General features: G+C 37.0%; 1 protein-coding gene across 3 annotated transcripts in view; it reads right to left on the bottom strand.

The window, feature by feature from the left end:
* Positions 1-6,028: 6,028 nt before the first annotated feature.
* The window catches only part of LOC100649304 (carbonic anhydrase-related protein 10), a 230,806-nt gene continuing 210,132 nt past the window's right edge, over positions 6,029-26,702 (bottom strand). The window contains exons 7-10 of one of the 3 annotated variants that reach the window (XM_012313694.3): positions 10,776-10,930; positions 9,578-9,703; positions 8,816-8,864; positions 6,029-8,730 (exon numbers count right to left, since the gene is read on the bottom strand). In XM_012313694.3, the coding sequence (XP_012169084.1) occupies positions 8,663-8,730; positions 8,816-8,864; positions 9,578-9,703; positions 10,776-10,930 (398 nt within the window). In that variant the 3' untranslated portion in view covers positions 6,029-8,662. The remainder of the gene's footprint in view (positions 8,731-8,815; positions 8,865-9,577; positions 9,704-10,775; positions 10,931-26,702) is intronic. The other 2 variants (XM_012313695.3, XM_012313693.3) reach the window with 2 other exon arrangements.

The following is a 26,702-nucleotide window of genomic DNA, read 5'->3' as shown; positions in this document are numbered from 1 at the left end:
CGTTCACGAAAATAGCTACATCGAGCAGAAGGTTAACATCTACCATCACGATGGTTTATGTCGAATAGAGGTGAAAAGATGAACGAGGATCAGAACCGGAAGGGGGTTGGAACCGATCGCGACTTCACAACGCAACGTGGCGAGGAATTATGGATACCATTATAAGGAGAAAGATTAGAAGGTCGTCGTAATATTTTTATTACCTCATTTCACACGTACGAGGCTCGCACACCGATTCGATCGGGCACAAATCGCGTCGTTGGAGCAGATCGTATCGAATGGCGTTAAGGAACGAGAATAAGAGGAGCTCCGCGAGACGAAAAATCCAATTCCTCTGGCAAAAACGTGGTCCGATTAACCACGGGCCTCGTTGATCATCGCGGATTACGTTCAACTACGTTAATCGATTATCGACTGCTTTGCTGATCGGTGGACGCGGCTGATGAAAGTTGTTGCCGATGTTCGGTAATCCCGTTAAAAGATACCCGAAGCTGATTCGTCCGATTTTGGACATTGTTCATGATTAATGGGGTTAGGAAAAGACCGTGGTTTTAGGTCAGATGATAATTTGTTGGTTTCGATCGATAATTGGTCGAATTAGTATTTTGATAATTTGATTTGGTAGCAAGTAGATATGCTTCATATATCTATTTTGGGATAAATTGAATTCACAGTGTGTTGTTTATGCAGAATAGTTGCGGATATTGTTTATAATTGATGGTTTTGTTAAGAGACGTTTCATTTTATTTAGATATTTAATTGTTGTTCAATTGATGTTTGGGTATTTTAATTAGAGAGAATGTGAAAAATGTATACACACAGATACACACGTATCTTAAGAGGTGATGCTTTCTTGTACAAAGCAAAGAAATACTCGACGATGTATCTTGTTTTGCAACTTTCACGAGTTGTTCACAAAATTTGTTATATACATTTGCATGGAAGTTCAGTGTTCGTAATTCATTCTTTTGCTAATTTCCAAAGAAATGCCGTCTAATTGTAAGTTTATTCTCGACAAAGATTCTAACCAACACATATTTTCTAAATTAAGAAACAATAAATATACGATTGTCGAGAATGCGTTCTTAAACTCATCCAACAATTTCCTGAAATTCTCCATGTTCAAAGAACACCTGAAAGAAGCAATTCGCAGAGAACAGAATAATCAAAGAAGTCGCGACTATAATCGAATGTAACCGCGTCTCGAGCTGCTGTCTAGAAATCCAGCTGGGAAAAGGATAAGAGGGAAATCAATTTACAATTTGCCACATCGACGCGACGAGAGTGCTGTATAAAAAATGGCGAGCCGCGGGGCCACGAACAGGCCTCAAAGGACAGGGTCGAAGGCGGAAAGCGAGTGAGTTTGAAGCTTGTTCTCACGGGAACCGAAATCACATCCTTAATTTCCATAAAAGAGTGCGATGGGCCTCTTTCCTCTCACTTCGATCGAGTGCCTTCCTCGCCTCTTATTTTCTTCTTCTCTTTCTTTATCTTCATCCTCTAGTCTTTTACTTTTGCTTCTTTTTTTCCCCTTTACCCGATCCTCCCACGGGTGAGAAGATGTCTCTGTCTTTCGAGCAACTTGAAGCTTCGTAAGCATATCTCGTTCATCCTCTTACCTCGTTCGCGACTTTGCCACTCAGCACACCCTCCACTCTTCTCTCTGTCTCTTTTGGTGACGCTTGCCTTGTGTCAGACCAGGTCAACGTAATTACCGGCGAGGGACCTCGTTGCTCATTGCCTTGTTCGTTTTTTGAGCGACACTCGTGTACTTGATGTATCGGTACATCCTTTAGATTTTTAATCGCTCGTCGTTTTTTAATTCTCTTGTTCCTGATAGGGGAGGTGTAGTGTTTGAGAATTCGAAGATTTGCGAAGGACAAGCTTGACAAAGGCGTGCATGGCGTATAATAAGCATTATACTTGAGATAAAAAATTATTAGAATATTCGTAAAGTTTGGTGTCCCTTGAAATCTTACAGTAGCGTCGGAGTAAAAATTGATTTAAAAATAGGAAATTCTGGTCCGTGTCTTGATTAGTTTCATTAATTGAATTGCAATCTAGCAAAGTTACCTGGAATTTCGGAATCTTCCTTTTTATCTATTAATTAACTTCGTTATATTTTCCTTATTTTTCTGTTCCTCACATTCTATCTTTGATTATCTATCGTTTTATCTTATCCTTAACTAGCTCGATAATTAGTATCCGTAATTAAAGACCTATAATCCGGCAAAACGTAATTTCCAATAATGAATAAAGATCCTTCTCATACCAAACATACTAAAACACACACACACACCATCGGAAAAAAGAGAAAATATATTTTCACTCGATTTTGTTTTACATTTTTGTACGTTATAACCTCAGCGTTGGATTTCTAATATTAAAGATATCAGATGTGAATTATACTATCAACCAAACTCGACCCAATTCACTCAAAAGCTAGAGCAACCACTACTCTAAAGAACACATCTTTTTCCAAGTTGATATCTCAGTCCGTTTGCAAGATACAGCGATTCGAAGGACGCTATAGGATAGCGCGCGCAAAGCTGAATGGCGGTCGAATTCCCGGAAGCGGCGTGACCCACTTTTCGTTCGTGAAAATACGCACGCAACGTAGTAGTGATAGTAAAGAAAAAAACGTCGATTCAGCGTCCGCCGGTGGGCAGCTAGTGTGGGGTAGGTCAGTGAGTGCGTGGGAGGAAGAGGCCGGAGTGTGCGAGAAAGAGGACGTCAGGGAAATATTCAAAATTATGGCCACCTTTAAACGGCCATATCTTTGAAACGGGAAGTCGTAGGAAGATGAGACAGAAAACATTTTAAAGAGGAAGTTTAGAACTCCATATTCGTGTAATTGATGGGATGGTTTGATGAAACGCAAGAAGGTTACAGAAAAGAGTATTATAGGTAGAAAAGGGAGAAATTTGATGGGTTTTCATGGTGTCGATAGCGAATAACAATTGACAATATAAATATGTCGTGGGAAGAATGGTGTATGCTCGTAAAATAGAACAAAAGAATAGTGTTAACGAGGAGTAAAAATTATAACGTTGTATTGAAAGGTGAGTTGAGAACTATGAATTTTGAAAAATCTGCTTTTATTCGATTTTCTCTTAAGAGCACTATATTTATTATCGGTATACAGGGTGTGGTCGAGTAACATGTACAATCGGACGTGAGGCGATTCCTTATGAAAAAGGAAGACTTTTTGTTCGAGGCTTTGTTTTAGAGAAAATCGTATTTGAAAATTTATCAAGTGCACTTGAAATATCATTAATTATCGGCTAGGTATGAATAAACAATCAGCAGGAAATTATTTTATATATTAGGTTTCTGTATATAAGGTAATAATAGATGAACAACAATTTCTGTTTTATATTATTTTATTGAATTAGGTATGATCCATTTCGTTCTATTTCTATTATTATGTTCGTGCATAATTCAATAAACTAATATAAAGCAAAGAACACTGTGCGTCTATTATCTCTTTATAAAACGAAAGAAACTTTTTGGACAACCCAATACAAACCACAAATACTTCTTTTTTTATGAATATGTCAAAATACATACAAATTTGACATAGCATAAAATAATAATTACATAACAAAATAATTTTTACATAACTTCATATTCAATGAGTTGATTGTTAGTGTAAATCAATTTATTTATAACATAAATGAGGATTAAAAGGGAAGTATATTATAATCTTAGTGTATATAAATTTGAATTGTTTAATTTTTAATCCTAAAGGTATTAAGCATGAATTATACTGTCAACTGATCTTAAAGATCGAAATCGATCAAAATCCTACTTCGTCAATTGTGTAAGATGTCAATTTAGAAGCTTTAGTAGCTTCAATAGATCGGTGATTCTAAAAGACAAAACGCATTCCAGAAGACATAAGAAACATAGCGACAAAGAGGAAGGTTAACTAAGAATATAAGGCTTCGTGATATTTAAAAGAGCTATCGTTAATCACAGGTACCAATATAATTCAATCAATATGAGACAACTGAAATTGGAGTCATAGAAATGATTTTTCGTTCATCAAAAATGCTTCAACTTTTCATGTCTAGAACTTTACGATTTGTCTGTTATTAAAATACTGAAAGACTCGAACCATAACATTCCATGGAAAATCCACGGTTCAGATTTCTCGATCTGGTACAATTAGCCGACACCGGAAACGGCTAATTGACAGGCGAGAGATAAAACAGCTCGATCGAATCGTAATCGAGGCTTCCACGGCCTCGAGCACGTCAATAGTCCTCGTCAGACGTCGCCCACGTTCTGATAAGTCTGTCTGGTTTGTATGACGCGAGCTATTCTCCACGGAATGGTCCCAAAGCCTGTCGTGCAAATTGAATATTTGGCTGTTTCGTTTGTCATAACTGTCGTCCAATGTCCTCTCCTCGAAAGAGAAAGAGAGAGAGAGAGAGAGAAAGTGAGAGAGAGAGAAGAGAGAGAGAGAGAAAACGTCGACATCACGTCGTCTATACTGCTACTTATCATGACAGACACATTTGAGCGGTCATTCCCTTGTCGATGCGTTTCCTGTTTCTCCTCTAACGATAATGTCATGATTTATTAAGTTTGCGTAGTTATTTCTCGAATAAAGGAATCGTTAACCAACGTTGCAATATTCCATTTGTAATATATACAATTTTTATATAAATTTAACATTATATATATTTGTAATATATATAAATACTATATAATATATATAAATAATGTATATAAATAAAAGGAATATTATTCTTTGTTATTTTTCTCCCATTTAAATTTTACAATTTCATAAAGTTTGTAGAAATAGAAAAATCAATTTTTTACAATCATTAAAAATATGCAGGCGCTTTCGTCTTTTAACAAAATTAATCTTGACTTTTATTCAGATAAGAGGACAATTACACGAATACTTATTTATTTATTTCCATCAAATCACTTTAATTATCATGTAGATTTATAGGATATTTGGGACAACACAAATAACAAACGAGTGGTTCTAATGCTAATAAAAGTCATTCTAAATTATGTCATACTTAATAATCGACCCTAATATAAACTCAAATAGCACACATTGTCGTTGATGATCGATCGGTCTAAAAACAGCAGCAACTAGCAATGGGCGCGAAAATTTCACGTCGGAAATTCGTAAAATGAAATTCACTTACCTCTGGCTGGTCCCGGCGGAGCATCGTCGTCGAAAGTTGCCACGACAAGGAGATAATTAATGAAGGATGAGACGCAGCCTCGCAGCGCGAACTTTGCCCGTCGTTCGACCCAATTTCCACCCAGACAATTTGTCAATGTACCGGGATTTTTCGATCGTCTACTCGCAAGATTGTCGCGAGTCCCACGGGGCTTCGTCCTCCATAAAGAAACTTCCGCTAGATCGTTCGTTTCTTCGAATAATTATTCAAAGCTTCGTCCAACTGATAAAAATCGCGGTCATGTGGTCAAACTAAATAGATCCATCGACTGCAATTAATCTTAATTGATCGTGGTTAACGCATAATGTAATTGATTGTAATCATTTGTTTCGTGAAGCATTTACATGAAATTATTTGAAGATATAGGAAATAAGTATGATTATTACGTATCTATATCTTTGTTGATTTTCTGATTTCAGTGTCCTTATAGGAGTACCATTTTAATATTACATAATAATTTGTTAAATCCAAAGGTATAAACCATTTAAAAACATATAGTCTATAATCCTTTTCTTCTAGTAGTTCTCTTAACGATTCTTTCTACAACTATTCTCATGATATTTCCAATGATAAATTAATATGTATATAACATGTTATAGTTCATATAAATTAAAAATTTATTAGATAATGTTACGATTCGTTGGATTAAGAAATTCTTTGTTTAACTTTAAATTCAAAGTTCCAATTATGTTTCAGGAATAAACGCGAATTGTTATTCCCCATTAGCCCGACAGTAATTATTCGAAGAAACCTTAAACGAAGTTAAAAGAAGAGGGTGAATGAAGAAATTAAAAAATCCGCAGGGAACACACGTGATCTACAATATAACGTTGCGTTTATTGTTATCGTTATTCATTAACCACAATCGTTAAACGTTCACTTTCGTATGATACAACGTTAGGTTTCTATACACATCCTCCTCCAGCCTCCCTCTAAGTGTCCTCTTAATCTGCTTACACCTATTTTTAATAGTAGTTCCTTTTCTTACGGTTTCTTAGTATCTGTATTTATATACAAAAGCGCTGGATCATTCGTCCATTCGGCTAAGCTATGAACAATCCAATTTTTATTCCTCTCGCGATTGCGGTTGGTCTAGCACGCGACTCTAATTTCATATCACTCCTCTTTCTCTTCTTTTTATCGTTCTTTAAGTTTCCACTCTCATCCTCCAAACATCCAAACCTATTTTTTATTCGTCGAATCGCTCGTTCCGCTCAGAGAAATCGTGAACATTCGATCGTTTTATCATCCACTCCATCTATTTCGAAATTTCCTTACTTTGACACGTTTCTATTCGTCGTACGTTCAGCGTCACGTTTACGTATATTGGTTATAAAATAATTGACAAAAACCTGTCAAGTAAGTCGACAATTTCATCCCTTCGTTTCCAAGTGACGTTTGGTGCCCGGCCAATGGCCGGATTATAATTATTATTTTTGTTCTCTGCCACTTTTTTCCCTTCTGTTTCTTTTCTAGAGGGTGGTTTTTATTCGAAAGCGGAACGAGCACGATTCTTCTGTTAGCAGCGACAGGCACACGATTGTTCTCTGGTTTAGTAAATAAAAAAATATCGCAGAAAGGACAATGGTCACTCTTTGGCGAAGTTTTACGATCACTTACATTATACAAATTACGAATAAAATTTCTTCTTCTCGACAATTTACGAAATGATGTTTGCTTTAGACATACAATTATGGCGAGTGTTTTTATTTGTAGTTCAACGTATCGACTACCATGAGATTTCTTTCAATCAATTCCTAGAACTCTCTATTGAATATTCCAATGAAATTTTATTGGATGTGTAAATTAGTTTGATGCTTTAACTCTATTAACTTTTTCAATTAAATACTCTGATCAAATATTTGTTCGTTTTGTGATACTTTCTACGAAAGTATCATCCACACGACTCTTGCGTTTTTCTTTTTTTTTTTTTTCGCTTCAACGAAACACCTGGAAAGATATAAAATGGTAATGGACAGTGTATCGGGAGAAATATTACTTAAAGCAGTTTCGTTTCACGAGAACGCACGATTTAGGCTCTCTAGCGCAATACTTGCGCAACAACTATTCCGACGATTTAAAAAAATGCACCGAATCAATTTACACACCTGACAAATTCCGCGTCGACTTCCACAACGAATTATTACAAAGCGATCGCGTTTACATACAAACCTGCTATCATTCTTCTACACGTACAAACTTCTCCAAATTTCCCTTATTTTTAATAATTCATCCTGAATTCCCAGAATCGTAAAGAATTTGCAATTTCACCTCAAATCATACATCTTCGTCGTGAATTATTAAATCGTCAATTATTGATTCACAATCATGAACAGAGAGATATTTCCTAATTAACTCGCTATTTTCGAAATTCACGAGAAACACGATCAATTAGGGCATTGGACACTGGTTCAGGCGAACGTTCCACGAAATATTCCCATCTCTTGGTACGTTCGCCTCGATTTCGAGCGCTTGCCTCCCCTTTTTCGCCAACGAACGACAGGAACGATTTCCGGAAGGTGTTCAGGCGACAAATACAAATTCCAGCCGCGCTCCAACACACTTATCATCCCCGTCAAAATCGGTTCGGCCGCGATAACTCGAGGAACCCCCGTGCCCGTCCCTGATAGCTCGTGAATCTTCTTCCACACCTTGGAATTGTGGATGCAGCTGCTTGGAATCGACGAAAATCGGTGCCACGTCGAAATACAGTAAATCTTTATCGATCGTTTCTTCGTTTTAATTATCGCATCTGTTGGCGATTATCAGCGCGTAAATTTAGCTTCCAAGTATCAAACTGGTTTGCGATTTCGTTTCTCTTAGGGAGAGATCCCACCGAACGTGTACTATCATTGGACGAATCAATTTTCAATGAAATTAATCGAAATTAGTTCGTTAGTTCCTGCAGCAATATTTTTAGTTAGAATATCTATTCAGTTAAGATGTCAACATGTCATTCTGACGTACAAGTTAGAACAACCGAATAACTCTTCTGCAATCTTCTTTTCGAAATTTGACTTTTCACATTTTTGAATGTTATGTCTATCGATTGAATTGAATCGCTTTAAAGCTTCCGGAAAGAAATCTTTTATCGGTTCGTTAAATAGATTTCCAAAGATGATCTTCGTTCAAATCGAAAAGATTTGAATATTTGAAATTTCTTTCAGTAACATCGAAATGGAATTAAAAAATGTTCGAATTTCAAATTATAATAAATGCAATGAAATGGAAGTTTCTCGATGATCTTATTTCAATTGTTCGTTTTATAACGAAAACGAGAAAGATCTGCAGAGTTTTGTCTGCCATTTGGACGAATCGAGTTCCCTGAACCGTGACCTTGTCAAGCCTGTACACAGTGGTCTTTTTCTTTTTGCATGCCTATTACGAAATGTTCGCGTGAACCTGTCGCATTGAAAGCCGAAAACGTCTCTGGTTTGTATGACGGCCGCGATTCAGACGACGCCGTTGTGCGAGAGGGAGCCATCGTCCTGCCACGTGTTCGCTGGAAAGAAAAAGTCATCTTTTCAGATTCTCATCGAGACGATCCCTTCGCTAGATGGTAAGAAGTTTGGGGCCGCTCGAGCCTGGATATTATCCTGGGTTACCTCTATAGTGCATGTCCTGAGCCATCGATGGACACTTCGCATCCGGTCGCTGCCGAAAGAAAAATACAAAACTTGGTTTTCGTTAATCGTTTCTCGTCGGAACGTATTATTAGCGCCTCTAAAGCATTAATAGAGTAAGATGAAATATAAGAATAATATTTTTCTCTGCTATTCGATAATTCTAATAGTGATCAAATAATATAAATAATAATCCTGCTGCGATTTTTGAACTCTTCTTGGACTCTGAATTTCTATATTTCCATCTCATTTTTGTTTCAAAGAGCGAAACGACACGTAGTATTTTACGAAGAAAGTTAGCACAAAATAGAAGTTTCTTAACAACAAAAGAATCTATTAAATCGGAAATGGCCCAGAGCGTAGCAGGATTAAGCTGTTAAAAGTTAATTTTAATCGATAAATTACTTTTAGGTGGCGCGTGCTGGACGAAAATTATTTTCACCGATTTTACAAATTTTTCGTGATTCAGAAAGTTAATACAAACCCTATCTTTAAATTATTCCGTTAAAAACGAACTCAATCGCCATTAACACAAAACAAATCATGATATCGGTTTCTCTCGATTTATACGCGTTATATTTGAACTTCGAATTAACATTCATAACGATGAAATCGGGCTTATTCTACACGCTTGTAGCCAAGCTTCCACATCGGTTAATGCGATTAGTCGATGAAAAATTAACAGAAGCGGCCAAGTAAATGGATGGAAGGGGAGACGATGGAAAATAGAATAGAGCAATTCACCTTGTGAAAATCGATGTTTGTCCGTATAGTCCTGTAATGAAGATCCTGCAGCGGCCTCGAATTGTTTCCCAGGGGTGCTTTCGGGGTGGTCGACGGACCTTGCATTAGTTGCCTTAGTGCGTAAAGCTGGAAATGGGATTAGGATTACGATGTAACGATGCCGTTCCCTCGTTCAATATTTAACCATAAAGCAGAGCTTGTTAAGTAATGGCGTGGTCGTGGAAGGGAGAAGGATTGAAATAAGGGTGGTGGAAGCGCAAGAATAGCCCCGGGAAAACGGCAGTTGAATCTCGAAAGTAATGTACTTTAAGGTATTGGTGTTGGTGCGGCTGACACCTTATTAAATTATTTATTGTCCCGCGATTAATTTTGCAACGGTGCAAGGAGATTAATAACGCGGGCTAACGATTTACGCGAATTTCATCGTAAAATTTAGCGTACTTCGTTTCTCTCTAGCAGCCTTTTTCGTAAAAATAGATATCCTCTTGGACGGTGAATAATTAAACGAAATTGCTGTATATGTATATATGTACTTCATTTGGTGTGCCGGTGTTGGAGTAACGATCGTATAAATTCTTCCTCGCTGTGTTACGAGGACAATTTCGCAAGATCTTGAGTTAACTCATAGGTGATCTGCCGCGTTAATCCAAGTACGCGTATTTGGTCAAAGTGTAATTTTGTGAAAAATTACTTCTAGCGTTTAACAACTGGGCACAGATTTCAAATATTATACGCTCGAAATATAAACTGTTACATGTGCAGTTTCAACACAGAGACGTTTCTCTTATTTAATATTTTATATAGATAAACTAAAGAAAGTTGCTGGTTTGACTTAATACGATGGTAATATTTGTAATATTACTGATATATGAGAAAACGACAAATTGCTTATTTAACAAATACAGTTTTTCCCATAATTTGTAACTAAACAAATGTTTCTGAATTGAATTGCAACTTTCTTCGATCCTTTTAGTCCTATTAAGAAGTTTGTCAAACTACTGTCGTGGATACGGGTGCGTGTACATGTATTCAAAATTAGAATCGTGTTACGTTTATATTATACACGCGTTTATACAGAACGAAAGGTAGAAGATTGACTAATTGACCATTCTACACACGAAAAGGGTAATAAAAAAAGCTCGAGGGAGGAATACAAATTGAGGTAGATAGGGAGAAGGTAAAGAGGATCAACACTTACCTCTCGCGCTGTTACGTAAATAGGTTTGTTGAGGATCAGCCATACTGCTGTTTCCCAACAGCCTGGGTGAGTCGTGCTGCCCTCGTAAGTCATGTAATCGTTCGTGTTTGGAAGGAGGCTCTTCAAAGACAGATGACGTACGGGCGCAAAATCACCTGCACAGAAACACCAAAACTATATGAGGACAACGGGACATTTAAACCATCATCGCATTGTTGATTTCGAAATTGTTGCAAAAATACACGCTTTCGATGTTTCCTGATTTTTTACGAAAACTATCCTAAAAAAAAAAAAAAAAGAATTTGAAGAAACTGAAGTAAAATCTACGCGAAGGAATTCGTTGTTGAAGACGACGAAAGATTTCGGTAAAAACTTGAAAAGTTACCCGATAATCGGAGAAAAATACTGGAAAAAGAACAGTGCACACGTTAATCGTTAAAATGATACATTTTTCTAAAATTTAGCTATGAATGTTACGAACAACCTCCATAACCTGATAATAATTTGGATTATCAAGAGAAATTTGCCATTTATTTGACGTATTCTGTGCGTATGGCTTATAAAAATTACAGGAGTAAAGTTTTAATAAGGATTCTAAAACGTAAGATGTAAAATTGTCTATCTTAAACAATGTAACGCGTTGTGTAAATCGTTGGCGTGATTATTAAACTGATCGAACGAGATCAATGTTGCCGATCCTGTATGAGCAGAAAAATCGCCTACCTTGAGCAAACAGAATAAAGGCTAAACTTTTTAAGCTCTCTTTGTGCGGCATAACGAAAGCGCATCGGTAAAGAGCGGAGCCTGTCGTCTAAATTCCAGAGTATTTGCATGCTAAACGATCAAAATTCGGCGGGTTCTCTTATTCTATCGGTAGAACCGCTGCGTTGCATATTCAGCGACGTTATTTCGAACGCGACAAAATTACTCGATATTCGTCCGAGGCCACTCTTTGAACTTCAACTCGCGAAACAGACAGCCTGGAAAAAAGAGCAGGAGACTGGCTCGCCGGCGCCAAGAGAAAGGAACTTTGTATACTGTATATATTATTTATTTATTTATTTATTCGTGGTAAATGGAGGTAGGGGACTATAGTAGCTTCCACGATACAACGAGGTCGTAAAATCGACTGTTGTTTCTACTGGTAACCTTATATTGTCCTTTTTATTACTGGAATATCCTTTTACGCCTGTTGTTGCACTGCTTTTTTTCTACATATTACTAGAATTCGTTCTACGACTATTCGTTTAATCCTTTTTGTTATTCTTCTCATTTTGTCTTAGTATTTTTATACTGCACTGTCTTTAACGTTATCGACTTCCCTTTTTTGGCCGCTGCTTTTTTAATTATTCAAATTCTATTTTTAGTTTGTTTATTTCTTTTACGTATTGGAATTTTTCTTTTGGTGTTGGTTATTTTGCGCTTCTCATTTGTTATATCATAGACGTTCTTTTCATAGGAGACCTCACGCTCTTATTTTTATGATCGAAATTGCTTTCTTAGTACAACACGTTATATTCATTCTTAATGATTTTATTAAATATTCCAAACCTCGATGTATATTTTTCCGTATTAATAGATGAGTTAATAGATATAAAATAGATACTTCACTCGACTATACAAATTAAGATCGAGCACTGTAGAAAAATCACGATTTCCTTCCCCCATCAAGGCACTCTATCTGTTCATAACTGACAAGACTGCTTATGGATGATTTGCGCATAGTTGGTAAGTAGGAACGAGCTCGTAATTCTGCAGCGCATATAAATCTGCGCGCAAGAGAAGCAATAACAAATTGATGCCGGTCGTCGAACGATCGTAAAGAGAAATCGTGGTTATTCCGTCGACTTAACGATTCGACGTGGCGCGTTCACTCGTAAAAGGGGTGACCCGTGTGTGTATCGTGTATCACGTTGTCGTCGTCGTCGTCGTCTTGCAACGATACGAATAATCGATAGGGTGTGACCAGGACCCGAAGAAATTTACTTCACAGTGGCGATTTCGATTCTTGAACGAGGCTCGCTCGGCCGTGAGCGAATCGCAAGCGAACTGGAAAACCAATGAAACACGACTAATCGTCGAATAATCGTCGAATTATACGATAGAACGGTTTATCGAACCGAAAATTTCACAATTAAAATAGCTTTAAAGAAGAATGTTTGTTGTATTCTTGTGCTGTTTGTTTGTTTTTAATTTTTAAGAAATGTTGAAATATTCAATTTTATATAGGAAGTGGATATTAATTATTTAGTTAAGGAGCTGATGTACTACTTGTTAAATTATTATGGAGTAGGGTTTCTTGATATGGACTTATCGATTATTTTAATTATATTTGAACAAAGGAAAATACTTGTTTCTATAGAAATTATTAAACCCCTGATTTTTAAACTGGTAACTTTTAGCAATCGTTAGTATAATTAATGGTAAAATATTTTGCATAATGAAGCTTGCGATATTTTTCTTTCTCTAAGGGTTGTAATTATCAAAATTACTTATGAGGATTAAATTATTTTAATCATAAACAGGCTGCGGATGTTTATGTAGAAACATGTTCTTGTTCATTAAGAAACAGAAAGTTACGTATTCAATAACTGAGAAACAAAACGAGAAACAAATCATTCCGTTTCTTACTACAAGAAAACACTACAAAATCTCTTTCATTAAAAACCTCCTCTTTCAAACATACTGCAAACGAAAAACCTTAGCGCAACATAAAGTCTGATCAAAAACCCTAAACCCTGGCAAAACCGAGTTCTACTGGAAACTTTACTAATCATCCTCATAAACTATCATACGATCCACCAACTGAAACCCATGGCTCGATTCAGTGGTCTCCGCCCTTTTTCCCGTTCCGTTCTGTAAATTAATCCCAGAGATGATTAATCTGAAAGTCGGACACCGTTTCGTAAAAAGGAACTCTCTATCCTTTTCCCATCGCTCGAGAAGCTTCTTCCGGCGTCATTAATCGAGCTTTAATAAAAATCATCGTCGAATGGCCAATGCTCGAATGGGAGAGTCGTGGCGAGTTGAAAAGCTTCTTGTTGCGGTGTCGCGACGTCGCGACTGCGAGCCAGCTATTCCCCTCGTATCGAGGCACGTGACACTAAGGAGAAGCGAGCGTGTGTCGGGGCAAATGGTGAGCTGACACAACGGATAAATGTGGCGACCCTCAGCCATCCGGCTTGTTCTCGTCTTCCGTGGCGAGGAAACATTTTTAGGACAGTATTCAGCCCGCTTAGAGGGCAGAAAGTGGCGGACTCTCTTTTTCTCTTTCTTCACGACCCTCGTTTCTATCCACGAACCCTCTCTCTTACCATCTCTTACCTCACCTTAGACGCTCCTTTCCATTCGTTTTCTCGACGTCGGACGCGCAGCGAAGACGCGTGTCCCCGCGCTTTATTTTTATTTATCGCGCGGCTCCGATTCTCTTTCTTCGAGGCGTCACACGCGAAAGCGCTGTGATAAATAATAAGGAGGACGCCCCGAGACGGAGAAATATCAAGCGTGTCCGAGGATCGAAGGGAAGGAGGGTGCTGCTGGAAGGATTCTCTTTGTGTGATTAATGGGCTGTTGTGTTGGAATGGGGAGAATGGGGTTGCAGCGAGAACGTTGTATTGTGGGAGTGTTAATGGCTTGATGAGTCGAGATGTGGATTAATTGAGGATGATTGGTGGCCGATTTTCAATGTTGCAAATGGGTGGTTGGCTTTGAGTAGGAGGCTAGGAAGATGTTTTAGTTATTGCGATAAATCGTATTTATTTGTAGAGTATATAATATGGAGGATAAATTATGCAAAACAACGTAACCCTATACAGAAACGTTTTCTCATACAACTTTTTATTCGTCGCTAAGTCTGCTTATTTTAATGTATACGTATACAGACATATAATTTAATAGATATTTCAAAGCATACTTTTCAAGGTATGTTTGGTGTTTTAAAATTTAGAATATATTAGAATTTGCTTCAATCAAAGAAAGAATAACTTCATTAAGGAAATAAATATTTTATCTATGATATTACTGTTTCATATTAAAATAGTAATTAATTATATTTAGAAACAACGCTTGTAATATTCTTATGTCTCCGAGAAATGTACGGAAGAGTTTGTTCCATCGGAAAAACAAAGGGTGTTTCAAATTCCAATTTATTTGTATCTTAATTTTACTCTTGTTTTAACAATCGCGAAAAGACATCTAATGCCTTAAAAAGAATTTTCGCGTGAAATTGAGAAGAGAACTTGATCTAGATATAGTAAAAAGAAAAAAGGAAGTAAGAAGGGAGAAGGAGGAAAAGTAGAGAAGCATTGAAGCAGGTGACAAATAATAATAAAGATGTGGAAAGGATGGAAATGAGGGTGAGGCCAGGTATCACAGCAGGGATGGAACCAGTTCTGAAATTCAGATGGAAAGAAGAGAAGACCAGAGGGTCGTCCGGTGATTAATGAAATGCATTAACTCTTGCACAGAGGTCGCGAGAAAAAAGCGTGAAGAAATTGAGAAACGTGTCACACGTCGCTTCGTTCTATCCGATTTCGGAGAGCGCTTCAACGCGGAGGCAATGATTTCTCGAATTTCTGCTACGTGGCGCAGAAGGTTTGCGTGCACGCGTCCACGAACGACGCACAGATTATAAAAAATGGGGGAAAAAGGGAATGAAAATAGAAAAATTATTTCAACGTTTTTCAACGTCCCGTGACGTCAATATGTCGCGGTTTACAATTTTCGTGAAATTGATATTTTCAATTTTATTCTGCTAGGGCATTGATTTGGTTAATTTAATAACTTGAAATATAAAATGGTAAAGTATAAAAATTCATTATGGAAGAAAATATACTATAAAACATGTGCACACTTTTGTTAAATATAAAATAAAGAAATTTATATAGAATGAAGAATCAACGGAAATTCTCACTTAAAAGGACAAAAATATGATTTCAGTACAAAGATAATGATTCCTCACGAAACATTTAAGATAAAATTGTGCAATATCTTTCATTACACGTTTGTATTACTGACCTCGAAATAGAAAGGTATCTATTTCGTTGAGTTTAGACACGTTCAGATTTGATAAAACAGGGATTTCATTCGATATGGATGAAGTTTTTTGATTTTTACCATTTCTCTTCCTCCCTCTCTCCCGCTCTTTTTACGATGAAACTATATCACGAGGAAGAATGGTTAATATTTGCATGAGGAAAATATTTCACCAATTTCGAGTGAGCTGGCACCGTTTGAAAATGACCGATTTTGGAATTTTAACCTCTTGTAGAATTTTTCGTACTAAATAACGTCACGGAACGAAAAAAGATTCAATTGAAAATATGGTTGAAAGTGGCGAGAACAAAGGAATATTTGCTTCGTTCTAAATCTAACAAGAGCAAGCGGGAAGGCAGAGCGTGTTCCAAATTAGAGAAGCGGTATGAGGCGGATTTATAACCGCGTAACGTGAGGTCGAGGCGTCACGCTGAATACTAATAATATAAAATGAACTTTCAAGATAAAGCCAACGTCATTTAAAATACCGGCTGAACATACTTTTTATCCATGTCCATTTATTGTATTATTTTATCCTTGGTTATATCTAAGCTCGAAAGGGTTCAATCTTTTTCCTGAATATAACTATATCATAAACTAATTGCTAAAATAAATATACAGTATAAACTGAACATATACAATGATTTATTTAAACTTCGTACAATCGTACACTCCATATGGTATAAAAGATAGTGATTCAAAAATACGAAGTAATCTTTACATAATCTTAATGTTCAAGACAAAACTCAATAATGTAAATTGAAGAAAAATTTCAGATAAGACGTATTATTAACGCAAAGTTCGTTTTTAACAGATCAACAAATTAAATTTGAATTAATAAAATTAATAAATTTTAAGTATCTTTTGTTTCATAAGGTAAAGATTATTAATAGTTCTTCGTCTAAAATTAACATAATATTAAACAAATTAAAAATCAAATAAACCAACTCGTGATTAATGTATTTTTCATTGACTCTATCGATATCAATTCGAAGAATTTCAATATGTTTTAAAGCTGAACGTTATTAGAAATAGTGCGATCCCTTACAAATACCCGTGAACGCAAATATTTGACATAAACAACAAACGTTCGATAATGTCATGCAGGTTCATCCTCGCTGCATATAGTGATTACGTTTTAATCTTTAGTTTGACACAGCAGAGGACACAGGTTATGATGGCGTGCTCCATCGCTGTTCTTATATCGCGATTATCGCCACTGTCATCATCATTATCCCCGGATGTGTGGTCGAGCCATTAAGGTCGGTCAATTTTCCTAAGAGCCCTTTGCCCTCAACTTCCACGCAACGACAGCCACACGTGTGTTTCTCGAAGAACATTTGACGCAATAGAAGCATCGCCGATAGTCACTGGGTCTGTTCGATAATAGATAACAGAACGAGTGTATATTTGTCTTGATAAGCCTCTTAAACGGGCTAATGCGCTCGATTAGGATAATTGGCAATGTTTGTAGTTTCATGTAGCTTCTAATGGCGACTAAATCGGGGAAGAGTTATAATAGCTATTGTTAGACTGTGGATTTTTATGCATTCACGTGATATTTGAAGGTGTGAAAATACACAAACCTACATAATTTAAGTATGTAAAAAAGTATGTAGAATTTTACCAAGCAGAAGCTTAAACGAAATTCTAAAATGTTGTGTCAGGTAGCAGGAATAAATGATTAGAACGAAGTATTATTGCGAAGTTAATTAACATAATTAATAGAAACCATGAGATATGGTATAAGCTTATATCTTATAATTACTAGGAATTTTGGACGAAAATGAGTATTTGCTTTGTTGTGATGGGAACAAGAGAAACAGTGAAGAAGAAGTGGGATGAAACAATGAGCTCCATTTAATTGATACAAGATTAATTATTTTCGATCGGTCGTTTCATTAATGGGATGTTACGCGTGCGTTTAATTTCATTTATACAAACGTGATATCTTTCGAGGTCACTCATTTCATTACACACTCAGTTTTCCAAATTAATTCTGCATTTACCGGTATGATTAAATCAAACTCTGGCAACCATTTACCAACCTAATTGCATAAAAGCCCGACCTATAGACTTGCTCTGTTGTTTCATAACTTGAAATCAGAAACAATGGGTCTGATGTACAAATCCTTCCGAATCTTTGATGAGAAAAGCAAAGAACAGAGATTAAAGAGGAATCCAGGCAAGATTTCCAAAAGTATGTAAGTTGCTCCGTGTGTAATGTGACACCCAGTTCCATCGGTATTTAATAACAAATGAGAACGATGCACAGAATGTACATATTACACGAGAATATCGAAAATATCGAAAATACAGTAGCTATTAAAATATCCAATCGTTGAAACAGATTTCTGCTTAGATGCCACTTTTATATTACTTTCATAAAAATATGAATTTGCACCAAAATTCCCAATTCATTAATTACTATATCTTTGTATCATTCAAATCATTACTACAACTTAAAGTTAGCGAAGAATAGCTCACACAAAATTTCTTATTTCCCGACTCATTCTTCGAAACACGACTATTTTGACAAATAACTAATTTTGTAAAACGTCACAATCGTTACTGCTCGTATTAAAACTTGTAATCGTACGAAAAAAAAAAAAGAAAGAAAAAGGGGCCAGTAAACGTCCAATCGTTTAGCTCTCACCCTAATTAACCGAGGGGTGCTATTATTTCGCTTCGAGTTGTTTGACCTAAAAGCAGAACACGTCGGATCGCTTTCGCGGGGGAAAAATGGCTTTATCGCGTGGCATGCCAAAAGAGAAAAGTCAGGAACGAGGCTGGAACAACGGATTACACCGAAAGGGTGGCATCACATTCCCCTTTCCGTCTGTCTTTTAAAATATGCACGTCGGTTTCCCGGGAGCATTCGCGCCAGCTGTCAAGGAATTTTACCGTGTCAAGGCCAGAATCCGTGGAAAGAATGAAATTTCCGTTCTTTCATCCGCGTTGCGCACAAGCGTTCCCAATGATTCATGGTACATTCACTGTGTTCATTACCCGGCATCGCTTGTTCGTGCGCGCACGCGAGCTCTCGCGGGACCACGCCGTCAAATCGCGTATTCAAAATCGTTTTCAAATTTATGCGCCGGCCTGCGCTCCTTCCCACGGCTTCCTGGATGTCTGCCACGCGGAAACCGGAGCTCACTGTTGTTTGCTTAACCGAGGTTCGAATCATTCTTTTGTCCCGTTTGATGGACATTGGTTTTTGTGTGTTCGCCGCGTTGTGGTTGAATGATTTAATTAGATAATTGTGTTTGCGTTCTGGTGTGTGCATTGATAGGTATTTGGTATCGTCGATAAAGAGTTTGAAGAGTAAAGTGTTATTGCATGGGTACAATACTTTTTTTCGGATTATTAGTACGAGTGATAGAAATGGCAAAATTAAAAATGGAAAATGGTAAATCAGGTGAATTGCCCGCAGTTACTATGATCGGATTAAATCAATTGCGAATTTTTGTATTTGTATTTTTCTTTATATTATATATTTTATATTACGAATTTTTCAAGTTGTCCGAAAGTTTGTATGGAAGAATTTGCAATTTACGTTTTTACCATTTCTTGGAGCATCTCGATATCTGCCAATACTTTCGAAGACTCTTAATTTATAATACAGGGTGTATTTCGATACCATGCAGCTTTCTCGCGCCTAAACACGTTTTTTAAATTATTTGATTTATTGGTAATACAGGCACGTGACCAATTATATTAGTTGCAAACGATAACATTAACTGTTGCGGTTTATTTACATATCAACAGCTATATATTCGTATTACGATAAAAGCAAGAAAATCAGTGAAAAATCCGAGTTACAAAGCGTCACGAAATTCCTCAATTCGAGCACAAAGGTAAAGCCCTTAGCTGCCAGCACGTATTGCAATCGTGCTAATTTCCAGCCAACAGCTTGCACGCGCGGATCAGTTTCTTGTACGCGACCCTCTGTACTAGAACAAAGCCGTGCAAACGGACCAACCGCGCCCCTTTCGTTGTCCTGGCTATCAACAATGACCGCTCTATGCTTTCAGAAATGCCGTCATCCAACATAGAAGGATGCTACGCGTCAAACTGCCCCCGGCTAGATACCGATCGAATATATTTGATGGATGATGTTTATAACACATACATATTCACATGCATGGCAAATATTCCTGATATTAAGGTCCTGTGCCTTAATTTTAGATTTGTTTGTAAGACGATCTTTACTGTTGTATTATAGAAATCGCGATGTTTCTTAAGAAAAGATAATATTTGTTGGACTTGTAGAATAATTGAGCTACTCAGAAGCCAAATTATCAGCTTTATTTTCTGAAGATTTCTCAATTTCGCACAAAATATGTTTATCTTTGCCTTTTTAAAAATAATTCTTGCCTCTCATCTTTCATATTAATTTAAAATTTATGTTCGGCGGAATTATTTTCACTATTCTTTGTCTCAGACAAGTATCAGGTATTAAAGAAGTATCTTCATAATTGTGTGAACCAAAAGATTTGTTTCGTATAACGAGCTCCATCTTTACTAATTTTCTGACGTGTTCATTAATTTCCTCAATCTTCAAGGTAACTTCTTGATCGACACAGTGAAGCGGGTGTCAAACCTCCCTTAATCCATCAAAAACCTGCCGAAAATTCGGTCCTTGAAGTCGCTACCATCTTGCCGGTTCTTACAGCCTGAACGAACTGTCGAAAAAAAAAGAATTGTTCACGAGAGCGATCCGTCACCCTGGTAAATCCTCCTTTTTGTCTTCCCTAGCCGTGGAAAATATTTTCATCGACTGAGGAAAGTTTCGTCGACAAAATAAGCAAGAACGAAGCAAGAAATTTTTTTGATAGAAATATCTCACATTCTTGTATAATCGCTTCCACTTTCTAACATTATATTACCATTTATTAATAACGAGAATTATTAAATTAATAATTAATAAATGACACAATTCGTCGATGAATAAAATTAGTCAAATTAAATAGCTAAGTTAATAAATGACAATATTCCAGAAAATATTAAATGTGAATTTCAACTAAATTACTAACAATAAATAATTCAATTACACACAGAACACAATTAACGATTATTTAAAACTTATCTCGGATATCTAATTTTACAAAAAATTGAAATTGATACAGAAAAAAAAACAATCTTAATAGCAGTTGAATCGACGTAACGTTTTATTTATTCGTTGGTTGTTCTCATACGAAAGAACGTGTGACGATTCTCAGAGGACGCGGTTAAGATATCGTGGGATGAAAAGGTCGCGACGAAAGCTCGCCATTAGTTAGGCGAAACAAAGTGGAAATACGCGATGCATGCATGCTGCACATGGCATCCCTCGAGCCGCGTTCGAAGATAATAGAGCATGGACCTTTTCAACGTAAAGTGGCTTGGAAAGACAGCGTACGGATTTTTCTGGTTCAAATCCTTCTGGTTGCTTCGAATATCGTACGGTCTACTGTACGATCGTGTTTTCTGTATTGTTTCTCGTGGTATCTGTCAGCCATTACAAGAGATTCATACCTATTATATACACGTAGATATAATGAACATGGGCGGTTGTAATTTGCCGACACAGTAATTTAGATGGATTCGTCTTACGAGTAATTGACAAATTTTCAGATGGATGATATTCAGAAAAGCGCAGAATGCCGCTTAATTTTTATAAACGTTAGATTGTAATTTTAAATAAGCCATTCAAAGGTTAAAGTAATAAGCGGACTGTGGATGTTTATGCAAATTTATATTTTTATCGTAACAAATAGAAAAAATGCCTAGTAAGAATTTCAAGACGATTATACGTATATGTGTTAAGGCGATTTTAAGAAATCCGATATTCAGAATGACACCAACCCTTAAATGTGTTATCTATTTGTTTTTATAGTCACGTTAAACAACGTTATATTTTACAGTGACTTTATTCTCTTCCAATATCTGTCTCCATAACTTGAAAGATAATCTTTTACAATAATAAAAATAAATTGGTATCTTATGAAAAAATATTAATATTCTGAATACGTCAGACGGTATTTTTAAAGCAGTAGTTGATAAATATCAATAAGCCAAGGATTTAACTGAACAAAATTCATAAACCACGATGAAAACAATTGGTAAAATGTGAGACCTATTATTAATACGATTAATCAGAAAATATTCTCAATTTATTCTACAAAATCTCCAATTAAGGTGAATTTACTCCAATGTAAGCATCGATACGCTTATTCTACATATATTTCCTCGTCGTGTCTCGCGTTTCTGTCGTACTATACGAACGTCGTTCTCTTCAATTTCATTGGTAACATCGAAATTGGAAAAATCGTAACGGCAAGTATTTTTCGTTCCGCGTGTCATTCCGTATATCACGAGTAGATGGAAGTTAATATAAATGCTTACATTACGATGCAGTGGATTCATCGTTGGCACGCGAACGAAGCAGGAAGCTATAAAGAATTTTATATTTGCTCGCTGCGTCGGCGAGTAATGCGTCGCATTTTTCATCTCACTTTGGAAAATGCCCTGCATAGACACGTAGCTATATTCATATTCAGGAAAGTTGCCCGTTCTTGTCTTATTTCGTCTCTCTGTGTTTTATTGTTTCCATATATTACCGGGGCCGTTTACGATGAAAGACAACGGAAGATGTAGCCGGCCCTCTTGCAACGTATAAGATGCTCCGATTCGCCATCAACCCCATTCTGTTATTCGAAGCTTCCGTTTCACGAATACATGCAGTATTTTCTTTCGCACTAGGAACTAGCGAATCTGTCAAAATAGCAACTTTATCATCCCTATTTTTGTTTCTGGAAAAGTTATAGACATACAGATGCTAGAGACAAAATTGTTAGTTCGTTAATACCTCTGAGAAGGATTGAAAGTAAGTTGGCTTTATGTCTGAGTGTTGAGGAGTTTGCAGTTCTTAAGAAATTTCTTTTCTCGAGTAGTTTGAACATTGTGATCTTATATTTGAGTTTTGAAAAATTCTGCGGTGTAAAGGATCTAGTTCTAAAGATCGATGGCTCTTCTTCATATTGCATAATAAATCGCTTTTCTTCAGTCTTCTCTTTTTAATACCGCGAAACATCTAGCAACGAGTAACACAGAGTTTATCAATTACGCGTGCTCTTTTCGTAATTCTCAATTTGTTTCTACACTTTTGAACCATTGCGTTCTGCATATTGACTTCTATTCGTGTTCGTGTAAACTAAATTCAATTAGTTTTGATAATCAATAATTAAATGTGCATATAAATTATCAAGTGATAACAGAACAACATGTAGCGTTATTACTACATCTACATCTATACACTAAATCTATAATGTGATTCGATAGGTTTTCACATGAGGGCTAAACTAGAATCATATATTATACAAATTCTTGATGTAATTAAAATTTAAGCTGGCGTTTAATTAAATTTCTTTTTCAACTTTCACAATTAAATTTTTCTTCTACTATTATTTTACTTCACTTTCGTCGCACACGTTTACATACGAACCTCGATTGTAAAGAATACACTTATCAACTAATTTTTACCAAATTTTCCAAAAGTTCTAAATTTCATAAAATTCGAACATAATAGTCGAATATATTCAAAACTGTTCAAAATATGAAATTTCTCAAAAATTCGAAACTTCTCGAACGTTAAACATAATTTTATTTCGCAACATGTATTATGTAACGACTCGTATAAGACTCTAATTTCCACCATATTCTACATGCTCGACATCGATAAACGCACATGATCGCGTTACAAGAGTTAACAACTGATTCTGATGAACCAATCGAACCGGGTCATGCGTTTCCCGCGCATAGAATTTCGCATACGTACACAACACGTTTGAATTAAACTGATTCATAAATATTAACGATATTTACGATGCGTTGGGCGATACACGGGGAACGCTTACATTAGATTCGCAAACCGCGAGCGTGTGCATCATGTGCGCATGACACAGTCTCCCGACAATGATGAAAAATTACAATTACGAATATTCCTGGTAATCCATCATCAGCAAAATATTTTCTTAATTTTGTTTAAGTATCGTCAAATGGTATCGTTAATTTCATTTAGGTAAGCTGTAAAGTTTTCATTTGTCATTTCCATTGCGTCGAAACGATAGAATAAAATGGCAGGTAATGGGATTAGATCGTGGCCCTGGGTTCTGTTCCTCTTCCATTTACGAGCATTGATTAAATTTTGCTATAGTCGTTTCGTTCGCAAGCAGTGTACTTGGTATCGCTTAAGAAAACAAATCAAACGTTTATTGTAGATACTATCTTGCAATCTTCTTTGCATCAAGAAAAATAAATAAACAATTTAAACAAAATTTAATTATCTGCCTAAATTAAATTGATACACTAAAGTATCACGAAAAATTCCAATAAAATAGATCTAATTTACAATGTTATATAAAATGTATTATCCATCCTACCACATTTATTTCTCTTTAGAATCTAAAGGCATATAAACAAAAAATTCAATTATCTTCGGAAATTATTAGCAAAAGTCCAACAAAATAAATCTAAATTCCAATAAAATAAATCTAATTTACAATGTTATATAAAATGTATTATCCATCCTTCCACATTAATTTCTCTTTAGAATCTAAAGGCATATAAACAAAAAATTCAATTATCTTCGAAAATTATTAGCATAAGTCCGACAAAATATGTATAACTTATTGCACAAAATTTATCTATACCCTCCCATCTGTAAATTTCTCAAGCCCATTACTCCAATATCTATAACATTGTAACCAACCATCCCAAAACTCAGCCCTTCGTCTCGTTAGAATCTCCAAAATAGCGGTACGTTCTGCAGAATCATGGCTGAGCCGTAAGGCAGGCTGTCGACGACCGGTTGTTCGGCCGGAAGTCAAGTGGTGCGATACAATCTTGCTTTCTCGCGAAATTTCGCAATAAATACCTGGAAACTTTTCGAGGAACGATGGCGTGCGCGCGTTCGTGGGTCCCCATTGTTATCGCGGATGGCGTACATGCACACATCGACGGTACAGGAGCCGACGGTACACGACAATGGAATACTTAGATCCACCCCTGTTGGTCCACCCCCCACGGCATTTCTCCATTGTCTCATGATTTATGTGCCGTGGTCGCGGTGTCAACAGGGTATTGATTAAAATACACACACAACGGCACACGTACACGTGGCGCACACTAGAATATGACGCCACGGTGTATAGAGGAATTTATGCACACACAAGCTAGCTGGACGCTGAGCATCGTTGTCCCTCGTTGTAAATCGACCGGTTGTCGTGTAGATCGTGTCCACCGCGTAAAAAGCTGCGCAACCGAGCTTCCATCGACGAATCGTTTAACGTCGAGTACCCTTACCGTGGAGGGATCACCCTTTGGGAACATCGACGCATCTCGTCGCTCCATCGAATTCATTCTTCAGGTTTAAACCTTCTCCCGTTTACTTCCGTTCGTATATTTTTTTGAGAAATTCCTGTGACGTGCTTTTTCTATACAGACTACACTCTTTTACGACGTTATAAGCTTGGTCCTTATATGAGGTTTCTTGTTATTGTTGTTGATTATAGACTCTTTTATTGGCTGTTTCATTCCGTGCTTTTATCGATTGCCGATTGAGAAGGTAATTCTGGATAAGCTGATGATTTTTGTTGATCGATGTCCGAAAGGAGAAACCTCTTGCATCGATTGACAAGATATAAAGAGACGAGTTATATAGGATCTTTTATAATATAACGTCGATTACTTTTCACAGATAAAATCCTTCTAACAGCGTTATCTGATCTTGCGAAGTTATTTTCGATTTCTTCCTAAATACAAATAATAATCATTGACATTAAATAATTCGTGAATGAAAGAGTTAAGAGATACTCGCCAGAAAACAAGAAATCATCCGAAAGGAAAAGGATCTCCCAAAACTTACCAAATAAACAACCCCCAGATCTAACCTCTATTTTATTCCATCTAACCCCATTCCAAAACCATAATCATATATCTCCATCCTCTCATAAAACTCTCAAAAAACGCCATTCATCTCATCATCGTCAATAATCTCGAAAACGTACCCCACGTTTTAAATGTCTAATTGTAGCCCGTTACCCTTCAATTCTTCCTCTCATTCAAGCCATGAACAACCCCACAATATCGACTCTCACGACGAGATAAAGTCGCCCTTTCGAGAAACCTGGATATCTGCCGCGGTGAAGTGACTCGTTACCTTAAGAGAGTCATTTTCCATCCCCCTTCTCTCTCTCCTTTTTTCCGTCCCTCGACTTTTCACCCTCTCGAGTCAGCGAGTCCCGCGCCACCCCTACGTAGCCTGGAGCGTCGGCACACTCCCTTTCCTGGCACCATTTTATTTATTATCCGGGGTTATCCCAGCGACAGAGTGCGCGGCCAACTTTCTACCGCGGCTCTCTGAAGCGGTCCACGGTGGTATTTGGTGCGTGAACCGCGCATTCATCGTCGCGCGTTCTCTTTACCTCACCCCCTCGGTCTACCAAGCTACTCTCCGTTTCGTTTCCGCTTTCAAACCAGAACCCGGGGTCCTGGGTTTCATCCGTGGCTCTTCCACGTGCCTTACGCGACACCTTTTGACGGTCCACTAATTGCAGTCGCGAATGAAAGACACGGATACGCAACGATGAATCGCTGTTATGTGTATTTCATCAAGATAGTGGATGACACGGATGAGCGTTTTTTGACTTTCGAATGGTCGTACGAGACAGAATTAGCGATGTTTATTCAGGTTACAGATATACATCCAATACGTACATCCATCGTATACAACCAAGTTATCCGAATGACGTGGTGAGCGAGCGAGAAAAGATAGAGCCGGATTTTTGTAAAGGGAGTTCATTCAGCGGAAGAAGCTTGGAAGTGTCGGAAAGTGTTTCACGAGGAAATGTG

This window comes from Bombus terrestris, chromosome 11 (assembly GCF_910591885.1).
Source record: "Bombus terrestris chromosome 11, iyBomTerr1.2, whole genome shotgun sequence".
Lineage (NCBI taxonomy): Eukaryota > Metazoa > Arthropoda > Insecta > Hymenoptera > Apidae > Bombus > Bombus terrestris.
The sequence above is the reverse complement of the archived record's forward strand: the minus strand, read 5'-3'. Positions and strand labels throughout refer to the sequence as shown.